Consider the following 12601-nt stretch of genomic DNA (forward strand, 5'->3'; position numbering starts at 1 on the left):
CTTATTGCAATATGTATAAAAGGAAAACTCGATTCTGTGCTTGTTCTTATTTCTCACCCTTTTGTATGGGGTCAGAGCCTCAGGAAGAGTGTAGGTACCTGGATGGGGAAATGGTCAGGGGTATTTTCTGTCTGATGAGGACACTGATGTCAGGTTTCAAGGTTCCTCTTATGTCTTATGTGAAGAGGAGGGGGCATGAACCTATGGAGAAAAGTGGGGACTCTACCCTCCTGTCAACCCCAAAAGGAAGAAGCAGCATGGGCCCAGATAATTTGGGGGTAACAGCAGCTGATGTTTATTGGGGACCAGTAGCACTATGCCAGATTTTGGGGGTCTTGCCCCCTGCATCTCTCGCCTCAGCCTTAGTCGTCGCTGTCGAACTCCGAGGACAGACCCTGCAGCAGGGGCAGGGACATGGAGTGCCGGTCGGGGTCCCCAGGGTCCCCACCCTGGACTCCTGGTGGGGGGCTGCGGGGGCTGAAGAGCCAGTTTTCTGCCAGGGTTGGGGATAGAGCCACAGCTTGACTCATGCCCTGGTCTTTTGCCCCCCTATTCCCTCCCTCTGGTCCTCTCTGTTGTCCCCACTCCTTACTCCCCACTGACTCCCTTCCTTCCCCTCCCCTCACCAGGGTCCAGTGCATAACGATGGGTGCCCACAACTTTCTGGACCATAGTCCTCGTGTCTTCTCCTTCTCTACCTTGCCCCATCCCTCATTTCCATTTTCCCTAGCAGTACCTGACAGTATCAGCTGCCCCCTCCGGAACGGGTTGCGTCCCTTGTAGGATAATCTGCTGGGTCTGCCCTCTGGCCCTTCCTGGGGAGGTGGTGTGGGGGGTGCTGGTACAGGTGGGGGTACAGCAGCAGCTTCGGGGATATCAGCAGGGACTGATGTGGAGGCCAGAGGTGGAATGGTGCTAAGGTTGGGTCTGATCCAGTTAGCCCCATGGGGTAAAGGGTCCTTGCTCAGGGGCTTCTGTGGTCCCAGTACACCCTTAGGCTGCAGGGAAAACTTGAGGCAGGAGAAGGCAATAGGCAGTGACCGCTGTAACCGGAGCAGCTGGGGCTCACGGGCTGTGGGCAGTAACCCCAGCTGCAGCCAGGAGCAGGAGAAGACCTGGTAGATGACATAGATGCTGTGAGTGCTTCGGAGCCAAGGCAGAGTCTGTTGTAGGCTTACCTGCCCTGGTGGTAGCAGCAGGAAGGCCACCTTCTTGCGAAGTCCACCCAAATGAAGGCGGATCCGGCAGGGCTGTCCATCCAACAGTCTCATCTCTTCATAGGTTATTTCTGCTCTGCCGTTTGGTGAGTATTCTCTAGTACAGTGGGCAAAAGCACCTTCAGACTCCACCTGCTCCAGAAGGCTTGGCAGTGGCCCCACTGGTTGCAGCGCTCGCCGACTCTGGCGACCTGGCAAAGCCAGGCGGGTATGGGCTGGGCGAGACTGTTTCACTAGCACCCCCAATAGATCATAGCAGGCTGCATCTGACAGGAAAGGCACTGCCACTACGCTGGGCCCAAAGCGCTCCTCGATGACCTGCAGATGGCCAGTTTATAGGTCAGGGACTGAGGAAAGGTTTGGAGTGAATTAGTAGTAACTTACTCTAGACAGACCTTTCTGTTGTTCACTGTTAACTCTATCTCCCCAATATGCTCAGATGATTGTGCTTCCTGGCTATCTCCCAGTTCTCTTCTGCAGTAAAACTTTGAATATCAATGTGCCAAGTGCCCCTAGATACAGGGAATAAATAACAGGGTGGCTTTGTTTTTGTCCTAATATAACTTGTCTAGTTAGGGAGACAAAAATTAATTAAAAGAAATGATTAATAGTCTTTGTTCTCTATGGAAAGGGGACCAAAAGATAGTTGCTAAGTGGTAATCTTGGAGTTTTGAAGGAATTATTCACATAGGAGAGTGGTCAATCCAGATGAAGGAGACATGTGAAAACACCTGAGTATAGACATACAAACCAAGAGGGGCACATTCAGGAACACATAATAACATTACTGAAGTGTAGGGTGTGAAGAGGGTGAGGCAGATAGGAACTAGATTATGAAAGGTCTTGTGCAGGTGCTTGTTAAGTGCCGCCGAGTCAATTCCAACTCAGTGACCTTGTATAGGGTTTCTGAGGAGCCACTGGTGGGTTTGAACCACCAACCTTGTGGTTCAGTCTGACCTTGTTCTCAAGTGCTTATCCTACAGTTGCACACCAGAACTCCTTTCATATACTGACTCTGGTGAGGAGGGCAGTGTTAGGTGTTTAAGAAAATGTTGAATAAGAAGACATGAGATAAGGAGAGGTAGAGAGGTCAGTTACAGATTCAAAACTCTATGTAAGAGATGATGAGGACTTCATCTGAAATAATGGGTGAATATGTTGGAGTCCTGGTGTGGCGCTGTGGGTTAATGTGCCAGACTGCAAAGTCGTTTGAATTGCAAGGTCAGTGGTTCAAGCTCACTAGCTGCTCCTCGAAAACCCTATACAGGGTCCCTATGGATTGGAACTGACTCGATGTCACTTCACAACAACAACAACATTAGAGATATTTAGGATGCTATTTAGAACTTGATCGCTGAAGGAGTGTGTGGAAAGAGATCCTCAAGGCTCAATCCTAGGTGATTTTAGGTGGGTGATCTCATTAACCAATAAGCGGCACCCAGAAGTACCTAGGTGTGGAATGTCTATACGTTGTATGAGGGAACCTCAAAATGTTTGTGGGAAAATTTGATTATCTGTTGTATTTTTCCACAAACTTCAGAGCCCCTCGTATTTATAACCCCCTTCCATATACCTGTCCTAACTGGGGATTATGAATAATTTGTTCCTCCAAAGGGGATTTGAGACCTCACCTTTGTAGTACTAGTTCTAAAATGCTTTTAGGTATTGTAATTTTCCTTGATTTTGTCCTTTTTGTCTTGGCCTTTTGGGGTTTGAAAACCCAACTCTGGAAAGTTTGCTTTGCTACCACCTGGGAAGCCCTGTAAGACCCTCTAGTAATTGTACCTAGGTTTTATGGTTTTGACCCATCCAGATATTGTTGGCTGAGATTCTTGGCTTTCTCTTCTGCTGCTGTTGTGTTGGTTCCGACTCAGCGACCCTCTATAGGGTTTCCAAGGAACGGGTGGTGGGTTTAAACCACCAACCTTAAGGTTAGTAGTCCAGTTCTTAGTTTACGGTGCCACACCAGGACTCCTCTGTTCTGCTGTACCTGTACCTCTTAAGTGCTGTCAAGTCGGTTCTGACTCATATTGTTGTTAAATGTCTTTGAGTTGGTTCTGACTCATAGCGACCCTGTATAGGGTTTCCAAGGGTTTGAACTGCCAACCTTGAGGTTAGTCCAGTGCTTATCCTACAGTGACACATAAAATTCTCTCTTTGGACCGTTTTTCTGATTTGAACCCAATGCCTAAAGTGCTGTACTGCCCACCCCCAGCCCCCAAAGCCTATGCTTGTGCACTTACTCATTGCATTGCCCACTTCACTGATTCCTTAGGGCTGTTTTTTTTTTTTTTTTTTTTTTTTTCTGTTACTTAAAGCACTGGTGTAGCACTGTAGGCTATGCACTCAACTGCAAGGTCAGTTTGAACGGCAGGGTTGGCAGTTGAAGCTCACCAACCTCTCCTTGAAAACCTTATAGAGGGTCACTATGAGTCGGAACGACTTGACGGCACTTAACAACAGCAAAGATACTTTGAAGTACCCCCTAGCTTAAGAAGCTGTGTCTAAAATGTGACTAAGCTGAAGTGGCTTGAAGACCAGTCTTTTGTCACCTGGCCAAGAAAATAGATATTTCTTGATCTGTATGAAAGAATCTGGAGTTCTAGTGTGGCACGGTAGCATAAACACTGAACTGCTAACAACAAGGTTGGCGATTGAAACCCATTAGCCATTCCTTAGAAACTCTATACAGGGTTTCGCTTAGTCAAAATGGACTGGACAGCTCTTAACAACAGTGAAAGAGTCTCTCTCCCATTGCTTTGCTTCGGGAAACCAGGAACACATTTCTTTTGTGTGTCTAAGAATAGAGCATTGAATCTCCCAGCTGGATTTCCAGGGGTGAAAGCAGAGCACTATTGGGTTGGGCATTTTTGGATGGAATGCTCTGTCTGTCCCATGAAAACGGAAGCATAGTCACCAAGCATAACCAGAAATTTACCTTTGCTGCGCCTCTCATGCCTAGCCTTTGGTAGGATGGTTATAAATCGGGCTGTTAACCTCAAGGTTAGCAGTTCGAAACTACCAGCCATTCCGCAGAAGAAAGATGAGGCTTTCTGCTCCCATAAAAATTTACAGCCTTGGAAACCCTATGCAGAGTCACTATGAGTTAGCATAATATACCTGGTGCTTGTGATCCAAATTTCTGGTGAAAGAACCCCACCTTAGCTGGAGGCTCTTTTCTAGTATGTTGACATTGATTAGGTCTTCTTACCTTTGATGGTCTAGTGATTATTCTAAATTAGGGTAAGTGAGGAGCTTAGTTCTTTGCTAGGATAGCTGTATACTTGAGACCACTGAGACCACTACCTGCTACCACTGAAATTACTTCGGGGCTCAGTTCTATGAAACTTACACTAACCCTTGAAAATCTAGGTTTCTGTGTGGTGCTGTAGGATAAGCACTGGACTGATAACTGCAAGGTCAGAAGTTCAAATCCACCAGCCACTCCTCAGAAACTCTATGCAGGGTCAATATGAATTGGAACCAACTTGATCACACTTAACAAGAAGGGTGGCCCAAGGGATTCTGGTGTGGTGCCATAGATTAAGCACTGGACTGTTAACCACAAGGCTGATGGTTCAAACCCCCCAGCCACCCCATGGAAATCCTGTACAGGGTCGCTACGAGTTGGAACCAACTTGACAGCACTTAACGAAGAGGATGGCCCAAGAAGATGATGTTGGAAGACTGTCTTTCTGGATGCACCTTGTTTGGTTTGAAGGGGAGCATTTATGGCACATTCTGTTTATCTAAATATCTCTAGTAAACTCACATCAGTTCTAGAGAGGAAACCAGATCCCTTGAAGATGGCCTATCTCTAGGATATGCCACATTCCACTAGTGATTTATCCTGTATTTCTTTTCCATGACTTCCTGAAAATTGCCATTTAAATAAGCTAGGGAGTTTTTCTGAAGCTTAAAGATGATGTAGATTTTTTAAAAAAAGCTTTTATTGTGAATTGAGTCAAAGTTTACAGGGCAGATCATCAATTTTACATTCAACAAATCATATACTTTGTTTCATCACAGTGATTATAATCCCCTCCATGTACCATCAGTTAATAGTATGTCTCTTTATTCATTTTAGCGCTTTTTTTTTTTTCTTAAACACTCAGGCATATATAATAATTTGACACCACCAAAGGGCACATTCTGCCAGTCTGCCTCCTGGCCACCAGCTCTCAGTCCCTCTTTTTCCATGAATCTAGAGTCCTCAGCTGCTTCCTCTCTCCATGTCCCCATCTCTGGTGTCACTGTTTCTCTGGATAAGGTCCTGCATTCCACTTGTGCACTTCTCCCTTGGTGGTTCTAGGGTCCTTTGTTTCTGTACTGCAAGTTTAACTACTCCCGTTTTTGTTACAAAACTTCTACCTTTCCTATTGTAACAGTCTCAATTAGTCATGATAACAATTACTCACTAATGGATTATAAGAATCTTATCCCCATCTCTTTTTACCACACCCATCTAGACAAGATGAAAACTATTCAGTGGGGACTCTATCTTCCCCCCCCGACACTTAAACTAAACTCCCTCTTGAAACCTTGTAAGCCAGTCAGTTTGTGCCTTTATTGCCCCCTCATTTTAGGTAGCCAATGTCTGAGTTGCCCATCCCTATCTACCCTGTATACAGAGGGAATAGCATTGATACTTGATGTGAAGACTCCTTCCCTCTCAGTTGGTATTTTGAGCTTCTCCTCCATGACTATAGGTCAAGTTCATCAAATTGTAGCACGTTACCCTCGTTTCCTTTATCAAAAATTGTTTTCTTTTTTTATCTTCTAGGTGAGTTCTGATTATCAAGCCATTGAGGCTAGGTCAAATGGGTATTATCTGCAAGTTTGGGTGTTCTTGTGCGTTTCCCTTCATATCAGCTGGATGCTTCACTCTCAGCTCTAGCCCTCTGTGACTATGTCCTTGTCCATGGGCTCAGATGTCCCTAGGTCTCACCACACTTTGAACCAATCAGCCCTTTCTCTTCTCTCTCTCATCTCCAGGACAATGGGATTCTATGGAACATGGTTAAACTCAGCCCATTTCTTCATTGCTGCCTTTCCCCCTCTTCCACTCACCAGTAGACCAATGTGGTCGCCAGCAAGCTTGCATGCCTGCTCATGTGTTCCCTTTGAGTTTCAGTCTTAAAGGGGGGTTTGTCCTGAAGAGACTTGATTGCTTGTCTTGATGGCTTCCTGATGAACAATTTGCTTATTCTTTTTTTTTTTTTCCAAATTGATGAATGAAAGCTTTAATTTTTACACTTTAAGGATGATGAAAAACCATAACTTACTAAAAAACAAACAATGACATCTCAAATGAAAAGTATTCTATTTACTCATTAAATGCTAATTAAGTTTTCTGAGACACAACTTGAAAAGATTCAGCATGCACGTTTAAGTACAATGGGTTACAAAACCAAGAATACAAGTTACATGCATCAAGGCTAGATTACAAATTATCACAATCATCAGCATCAGCATCAGCATCATCTTCTCGTTTTCTTTTCAATGCATTTGATGGTTCACTAACAGTATTTTGTGGTGATACCACATTAGTGGCAATAAGAATATTTTTGGACCCAATTAATGATGGATTAATCAGAACATTCTGAACTGTTGATGTTGCTGGAATTGATGCTTTTACAGCAGGCGACTGAGAAGTGGGCATCTGTACGTAAACCTTTACCCTGTAAGGGACACTGGGGTCCCTACTTTAGTTGAAACAGACATGGTTTGTGGAGTTGGTGTGCTTAGTGTGTGAGTACTAGGTCTGCTAGTAACTGAGCCAACACTTAACCGTGGAACTGTTACTCTTCCTACAGAGGCAGATGTCTTTTTTTTCAAGGGTTTAAGTCTAGTTTGGAGCAGTTAAACAATACTTATCAGCTGGCAACCTAGGACCAGAATATGGCTTGATCAATGGCAAAGGGGTTTGATTTCTTTGCCTTGCAATATCTAACAAAAAATCTCTTGGATGAGGAGCGGTAAAAGACTGGTCAGCACGACATTGGATTGCCAATAGCACATCATCTGCATCAACAGTTGCTTTCTTAGCATGGCTTGAATAAATTTTTGCATTGTCTAGAATTGTAGTCATATATCAGAAGGCAAACTGCAACATCTGATTTATAACTCTTGGCTCATATTCCGTAGTCCCCTTCAGGATTTGTGCCATCATCTGTGCGTCTTTTGGCATGCTCTTGGGAGAAGTCATCTTGCCAGACTCCATGATATCCAGTGATCAGACTTCTTTAGCTAAATCTCCCTCTTTAATGTATTTCAGTCTTGATCTTGATGCAAGTTCTTTGCCTAGTGTGTTTTTTCCAACGCCTGGTGTACCCTGAGTAAGATGTTCGGCTGCAACATGGGCCTCCCAATTTGCTTATTCTTGTAGTAGCCAATCATACTGCCATTTTGTTTTTGTTTCCTGATGATCTTTCTTTGAAGATGTATCTATCATCTGTCACTCTAGCTGTTTCAGGTGGGTCTGCTTGTCCTTTCTAGTGGGACTGTGCCACCTCAGAAGGTTCTGGATGGGGTTCAGGATTCCAACTAAGGTCCTATATGGTATAGATTTTAATAGTTAAAATCCTACTTACTTTCTTCCCAATTCTGGTTGATCTAATCCAGAACCAACCGTCAGTGTTGAAACCAGTTATTTTAATATTTGGGACAATCTTGGCTTTCCTGTTTCTGCTTCCCTGGGGAAACTGGCCTTTGCAGCTAACCCATTTGGAATGGAAGCTACATGCCATTAAGGTTGTTTTCAATTTGGTAAGCATTGCTTTAAGATGGTTGTGCTAAGCTTTGTGGGCTTTAGATTCACAACTTTAAATCACATAGCCAGAACCTGGTCCCTAAATTCTCCAACCTAAGAAATTTGGAGCCTGCAACTGACAAAGTGATTTGATGGGATATGTTGGACTTTTACAACCCAGATACTCTTGAGAGCTCCCTTCTCCATGAAATGTACATATTTGACTTTATGGTTGTTAAGTGCTATTGAGTAGGTTCTGATTCATAACAACTCAGTACAGGTTTTCCAAGGAATGACTGGTAGGTTTGAACTACTAACCTTTCATTTAGCAGTGCTTATCCTACAGCACCACACCAGATTTCTTATTCTTTGAAAGTTAAGGCAGAGTGAATATCTGAAGAGGTTGAGGATGAAGGCCAGGCTCTTTAAGACATTTAAAGGGACTTTTACGATTAGCCCCTATATCTTTTCAGCCACATTTTCACCTTTGAACTCTACTCTAGCAGATTACTCGCAGTTCACAAGGTCACTGTTTCCTTTTTCCTCTCTTGGCTTTTATACATGCTCTACCTTTAAATAGTACATTGTTCACTCACCCTCCCTCTGCTTAGTGATCAGGTATTTATTTAAAAAGCACCTTTTATGTGTCTTCCCTTCTCTCTGTGAATAATTCCTACTTGGCTAGTTAGGATGTGACTCTCTTCAAGAAGCCTTGCTAATGATATAAGCCCTACTCTAGATTTAGCCCCTCTCTTCTTTGGTCTCATAGCCCCCTTATTTACACACCTTATCTTTTATAAGGGTCCATGTAGCATCAGCTTCATCCAGTGTCAGCAGGTGGGGGGTACCAACCAACATGGTGTAGTTTGGGGTTTGGGAGGGGTTGGGCAGGGCGGTGGCTGCTGCAGGAACCCCAAGCTACCTAGGGAGCTGAGGCCCCAGGCCTTGGACTCTAACCTACAACAGTGTGAGGTCATAGAGGTCTTTCTAGGCACTGAGGCCTTGGGTAGGGAGAAGCCAGTCACTTTCCTAACCTCACTGCCCCCACAGCTTGAGTCCATCCTCTTGACTTACCTATCCATTCCATTGCTTAAAGGGAGGGAATGCAGGTAGGTGGTAGAATTCCTTTGCATATATGTGTGTGTAATTTTTGCTCTGAATTCTTCAAGAATAGATCAGGCCTCACCTCCTTTCAACAGTTGCCCCGAAGAGATTTTCTATCTTGTCAGCTGCAGATTCCTTTATGATGTTGGATTAGGGTTTTGAAGGACTCCCGAAGAATTATAACTCAGGACTTATATAGAAAACCTAGCAGTGGTTCTCAACCTTGGCTGCACTTTAGAATTGCTTGGGAGCTTTAAAAATCATTGATGCCTGGGTCCCACCCCCAGAGTTTCTGACTTAATTGATCTGGGTATGCCTGGGCATCAGGATTTATAAAAGCTCCCCAGGAAACTCTAATGTGTAGCTTGGGTTGAAACCCATTATTAATGGGTGAGTTATAATTACAGTGAAAGCCAGGTGGTGTGTAGGGGGTTGTCATGCAAAGCAGTGACAATTTGGAGGCTAAGAATCTAATTGGGATAGTGTTGCCTTAGTAACTAGAGGGAGCTTTCAGGAAGTCAGAATTACACAGGTATATTTGAGGAATATTTCCTTCATGCTTTCTGTCCTAGGCTGTGTAAGGAGCGACTCTCCAGCCAGCTCTCACTCCAGCCATGATCTGTGTAATCTCCCCTTGTGAGTCTTTCCGGAGATCTCAACCTGGTGTTTTTCTGGAGAAGAAGATTGGTTCTTCTCTGGGAAAGAACCACTCTAGAGAGCCTTTCCAGTAGCTTCTCTCCCATTCCCCAGATCCCTTTGGAGAATCTCCTGTGTGCTGAGGGACAACTCATGTGTGCATCTTTCCCTAGTGCAGACCTCTTGCATGCATCCTTCTCTAGCTTAAAATATAGAGCTATCCCACATCATTGGCAGTAGTCTGAGATGACTGATGTGGATGGAGTATAGAGCACACAGGGAAGGCTCTTACAATAGTGAAAGTTGGGTTGTCAAGATGTGGCTGGATTGCCTCAGTTCCCAGGAAGGCAGGTCTCGCTAGACAGAGCCAGTAATGTGGGTGCCTAGTCTTCGAGCAAATGTTCTACAGTGGATATGGCTCTGTATCCGAGAGAAAAATTAATCCTATCAAGTACTCATTGAGCTCTTGTGTACTTGGGGCTATGTCAAATACTCTGACTACTTAATTTTAGCTGCTTTTTATAGTGATCTTTTAAAGTATGTTCTTCTGTTGCTCCATTTTAAATGTGAAGAGACTGAACCTCACAGAGGTTCAATAAGTAGTCTGAGGCCATACAGTGAGTTAGTGGATGGTATGAGATTCAAATCCAAGTTGGTCTGATTTCAACTTGAACAATTAAACAGTAACTCCTTTGAGGGAAGGGAGAAAACATGTTCCTTCTACTCACTCACCTTAGGAAGCTCAGAGTGGTATAATAAAGGGAAAGGGACAGGGTGAGAGGAGCCACAATGAACCACATCTGATCTAGAAAACCCAAGTTTCTTGTTAACACAAGGGGAATCAAATCCCTTCCTTCTGTTGCCCTGTTATCTCATTTTATATTATGGTTGACCATAAGAGACCATCTGGTGTAGTATGAGAGAGTCTTCAAAAAGTTCAGGAAGAAAATGCATATTATGAAAACATTGCATGAATTTCAAATATTTTTTGCACCCAAATAAACTTGTATTAACTTGTTATAATATGTCTGAACAGGATCTAGTTTGAGGTAATAAGAAGGATAAGACATTAGCTTGAAAAGAGCCTCTATCAGAGCAACGTGGATTCAGCTAAAATTGAAACAAGAGCAGACATCAAATTTATGGCAAAGCTTGAGTGAAAGAATGGTGACATTATCGATGCTTTATAAGAAACTTATGGGACAATGCCTCAAAGAAATCAGCAGTTTGGAATGGATAACTCATTTTAAGAAGGGACCAGGCTATGTTAAAGATGAATCTTGCAACGGGAAATCATCCAAATCATTTTGCTAGGAAATAATTTTGTTAATGCCTAATTAAAAATGACTGGCAATTAACAGGAAAACAATAGCCAACACCATAGGTATCTTAATTTGTACCACTTACACTATTTTGACTGAAAAAGTTGAGAAAACTTTCTGCTTAGCGGATGCCAAAACTGTATGCTCTGATCAAATACAGGCAAGAGCTAAGGTTTCAATGGAAATTTTAAACCAATGGGATCAAGATCCTGAAGGTTTTTTTTCTCCCTTTAAGAACTGTTTCAGGAGATGAAACATGGCCTTGCCAGAATGATCCTGAAAAGGAAGCACGATCAAAGCAATGGCTATCCAGAAGTGGAAGTGGTCCAATCAAAGGAAAAGTAGACCAATCAGTCAAGAGCTGAGGTCATGGCAGCAGTATTTTGGATGCTCAAGATATTTTGCTTGTTGGCTTTCTAGAGGGCCAAATAATGGTAACGTCTGCTCATTACGAGAGTGTCTTGAGGAAGTTAGCCAAACCTTTAGCAGAAAAACTCCTGGGAAAGCTTCACTAGAGAATCCTTCTCCACCATGACAATGCTCCTGTTCATTTCTCTCAACAAAAAAAAAGCAATACTTTGAGAGTTTTGGTGGGAAATCATTAGACATCTATTTTACAGCCCTGATTTGGTTCCTGACTTTTTTCATTTTCTAATCCTTAAAAATCTTTAATGGGCACAAATTTTTCTTCATTAATAATGTAAACAAGACTGCATTGATGTGATGACATTTCCAGGACCCCATTTTTCTTTAGGGATGGATGAATGATTGATGTCCTCACTTACAAAAGTGTCTCCACCTTGATGGCGCTTATATTGAGAAAAAAAAAAAAGTTTATATTTAAAATTTTATCTGTTAAGTTCATTTTTCCACAAAATTTTTGAAGACCCTTAATATATATGGGAAGGAGCTCTAGTAGCACGGTGGATTATGAGCTGGGCTGTTAACTGCAAGGTCAACAGTTTAAACATACCAGCTCTTCCACAGGAGAAAGATTACGCTTTCTGCTCCCATAAAGATTTGCAGTCTCAGAAATCTTATACAGGGCCGCTATGTGCCAGAACCGACTCCATGGCCCATAACCACCACCAATATATATGGTGCAAAGTCGGTTTGAACTGTAAGGTTGGTGGCTCAAGCTTATCAGCCACTCCTCGGAAACCCTATATAGGGTTGCTTTGGGTCACAGCCAACTCGACAGCACTTAATAAGAACAACAATAATATATATGGGGAGTCCTGGTGTGGTACTGTAGGATAAGCATTCAACTATAAGTTTGGTTTGAACTGCAAGGTCAGCAGTTCAATAGTTGCTCCTCGTAAACACTATACAGGGTTGCTATGGGTCAGAACCAACTCAATGGCATTTAACAACAGAAACATATATGGAGCCTTCAAATATATCTTGTGGAGGTGGTGAGTAAGTGCTCCTCAGCAACCCTGTGTAGGGTTTCTGAGGAGCAGCTGGTGAGCTTGAACCATTTACGTTATGGTTTAAATGACCTTGCAGTCCAGCACATTGACCCACAGCGTTACACCAGGACTCAAATATATGTTGTTGTTAAGTGCCTT

At 43.3% G+C, this 12601-nt stretch overlaps 1 protein-coding gene and 1 pseudogene across 1 annotated transcript; both read right to left on the reverse strand.

The window, feature by feature from the left end:
* Window positions 1-275: 275 nt before the first annotated feature.
* LOC102841388 (chromosome unknown open reading frame, human C11orf42) lies at window positions 276-8875 on the reverse strand. Its single transcript, XM_006870199.1, has 3 exons — window positions 8755-8875; window positions 737-1535; window positions 276-493 (listed from the first exon to the last, which is right to left on the reverse strand). Exons 1-3 carry the CDS (start codon window positions 8824-8826, stop codon window positions 363-365), a joined length of 1002 nt encoding a protein of 333 aa, XP_006870261.1. The 5' UTR covers window positions 8827-8875; the 3' UTR covers window positions 276-362.
* LOC102841005 lies at window positions 6661-7440 on the reverse strand (annotated as a pseudogene).
* Window positions 8876-12601: the final 3726 nt, after the last annotated feature.

Source organism: Chrysochloris asiatica, unplaced genomic scaffold (assembly GCF_000296735.1).
Source record: "Chrysochloris asiatica unplaced genomic scaffold, ChrAsi1.0 scaffold00140, whole genome shotgun sequence".
Classification (NCBI taxonomy): domain Eukaryota; kingdom Metazoa; phylum Chordata; class Mammalia; order Afrosoricida; family Chrysochloridae; genus Chrysochloris; species Chrysochloris asiatica.

What these genes read in the sequence shown, in the direction of transcription:
- LOC102841388 (XM_006870199.1), bottom strand. Translation starts at nt 8,826, where the DNA reads ATGTTGGTTGGTACCCCCCACCTGCTGACACTGGATGAAGCTGATGCT. An exon ending in GGACCCTTATAAAAGATAAG is followed by an intron (nt 1,536 to 8,754) that starts GTGTGTAAATAA and finishes GGCCATCTGCAG; the next exon opens with GTCATCGAGGAGCGCTTTGG. An exon ending in GGGGCAGCTGATACTGTCAG is followed by an intron (nt 494 to 736) that starts GTACTGCTAGGG and finishes CAACCCTGGCAG; the next exon opens with AAAACTGGCTCTTCAGCCCC.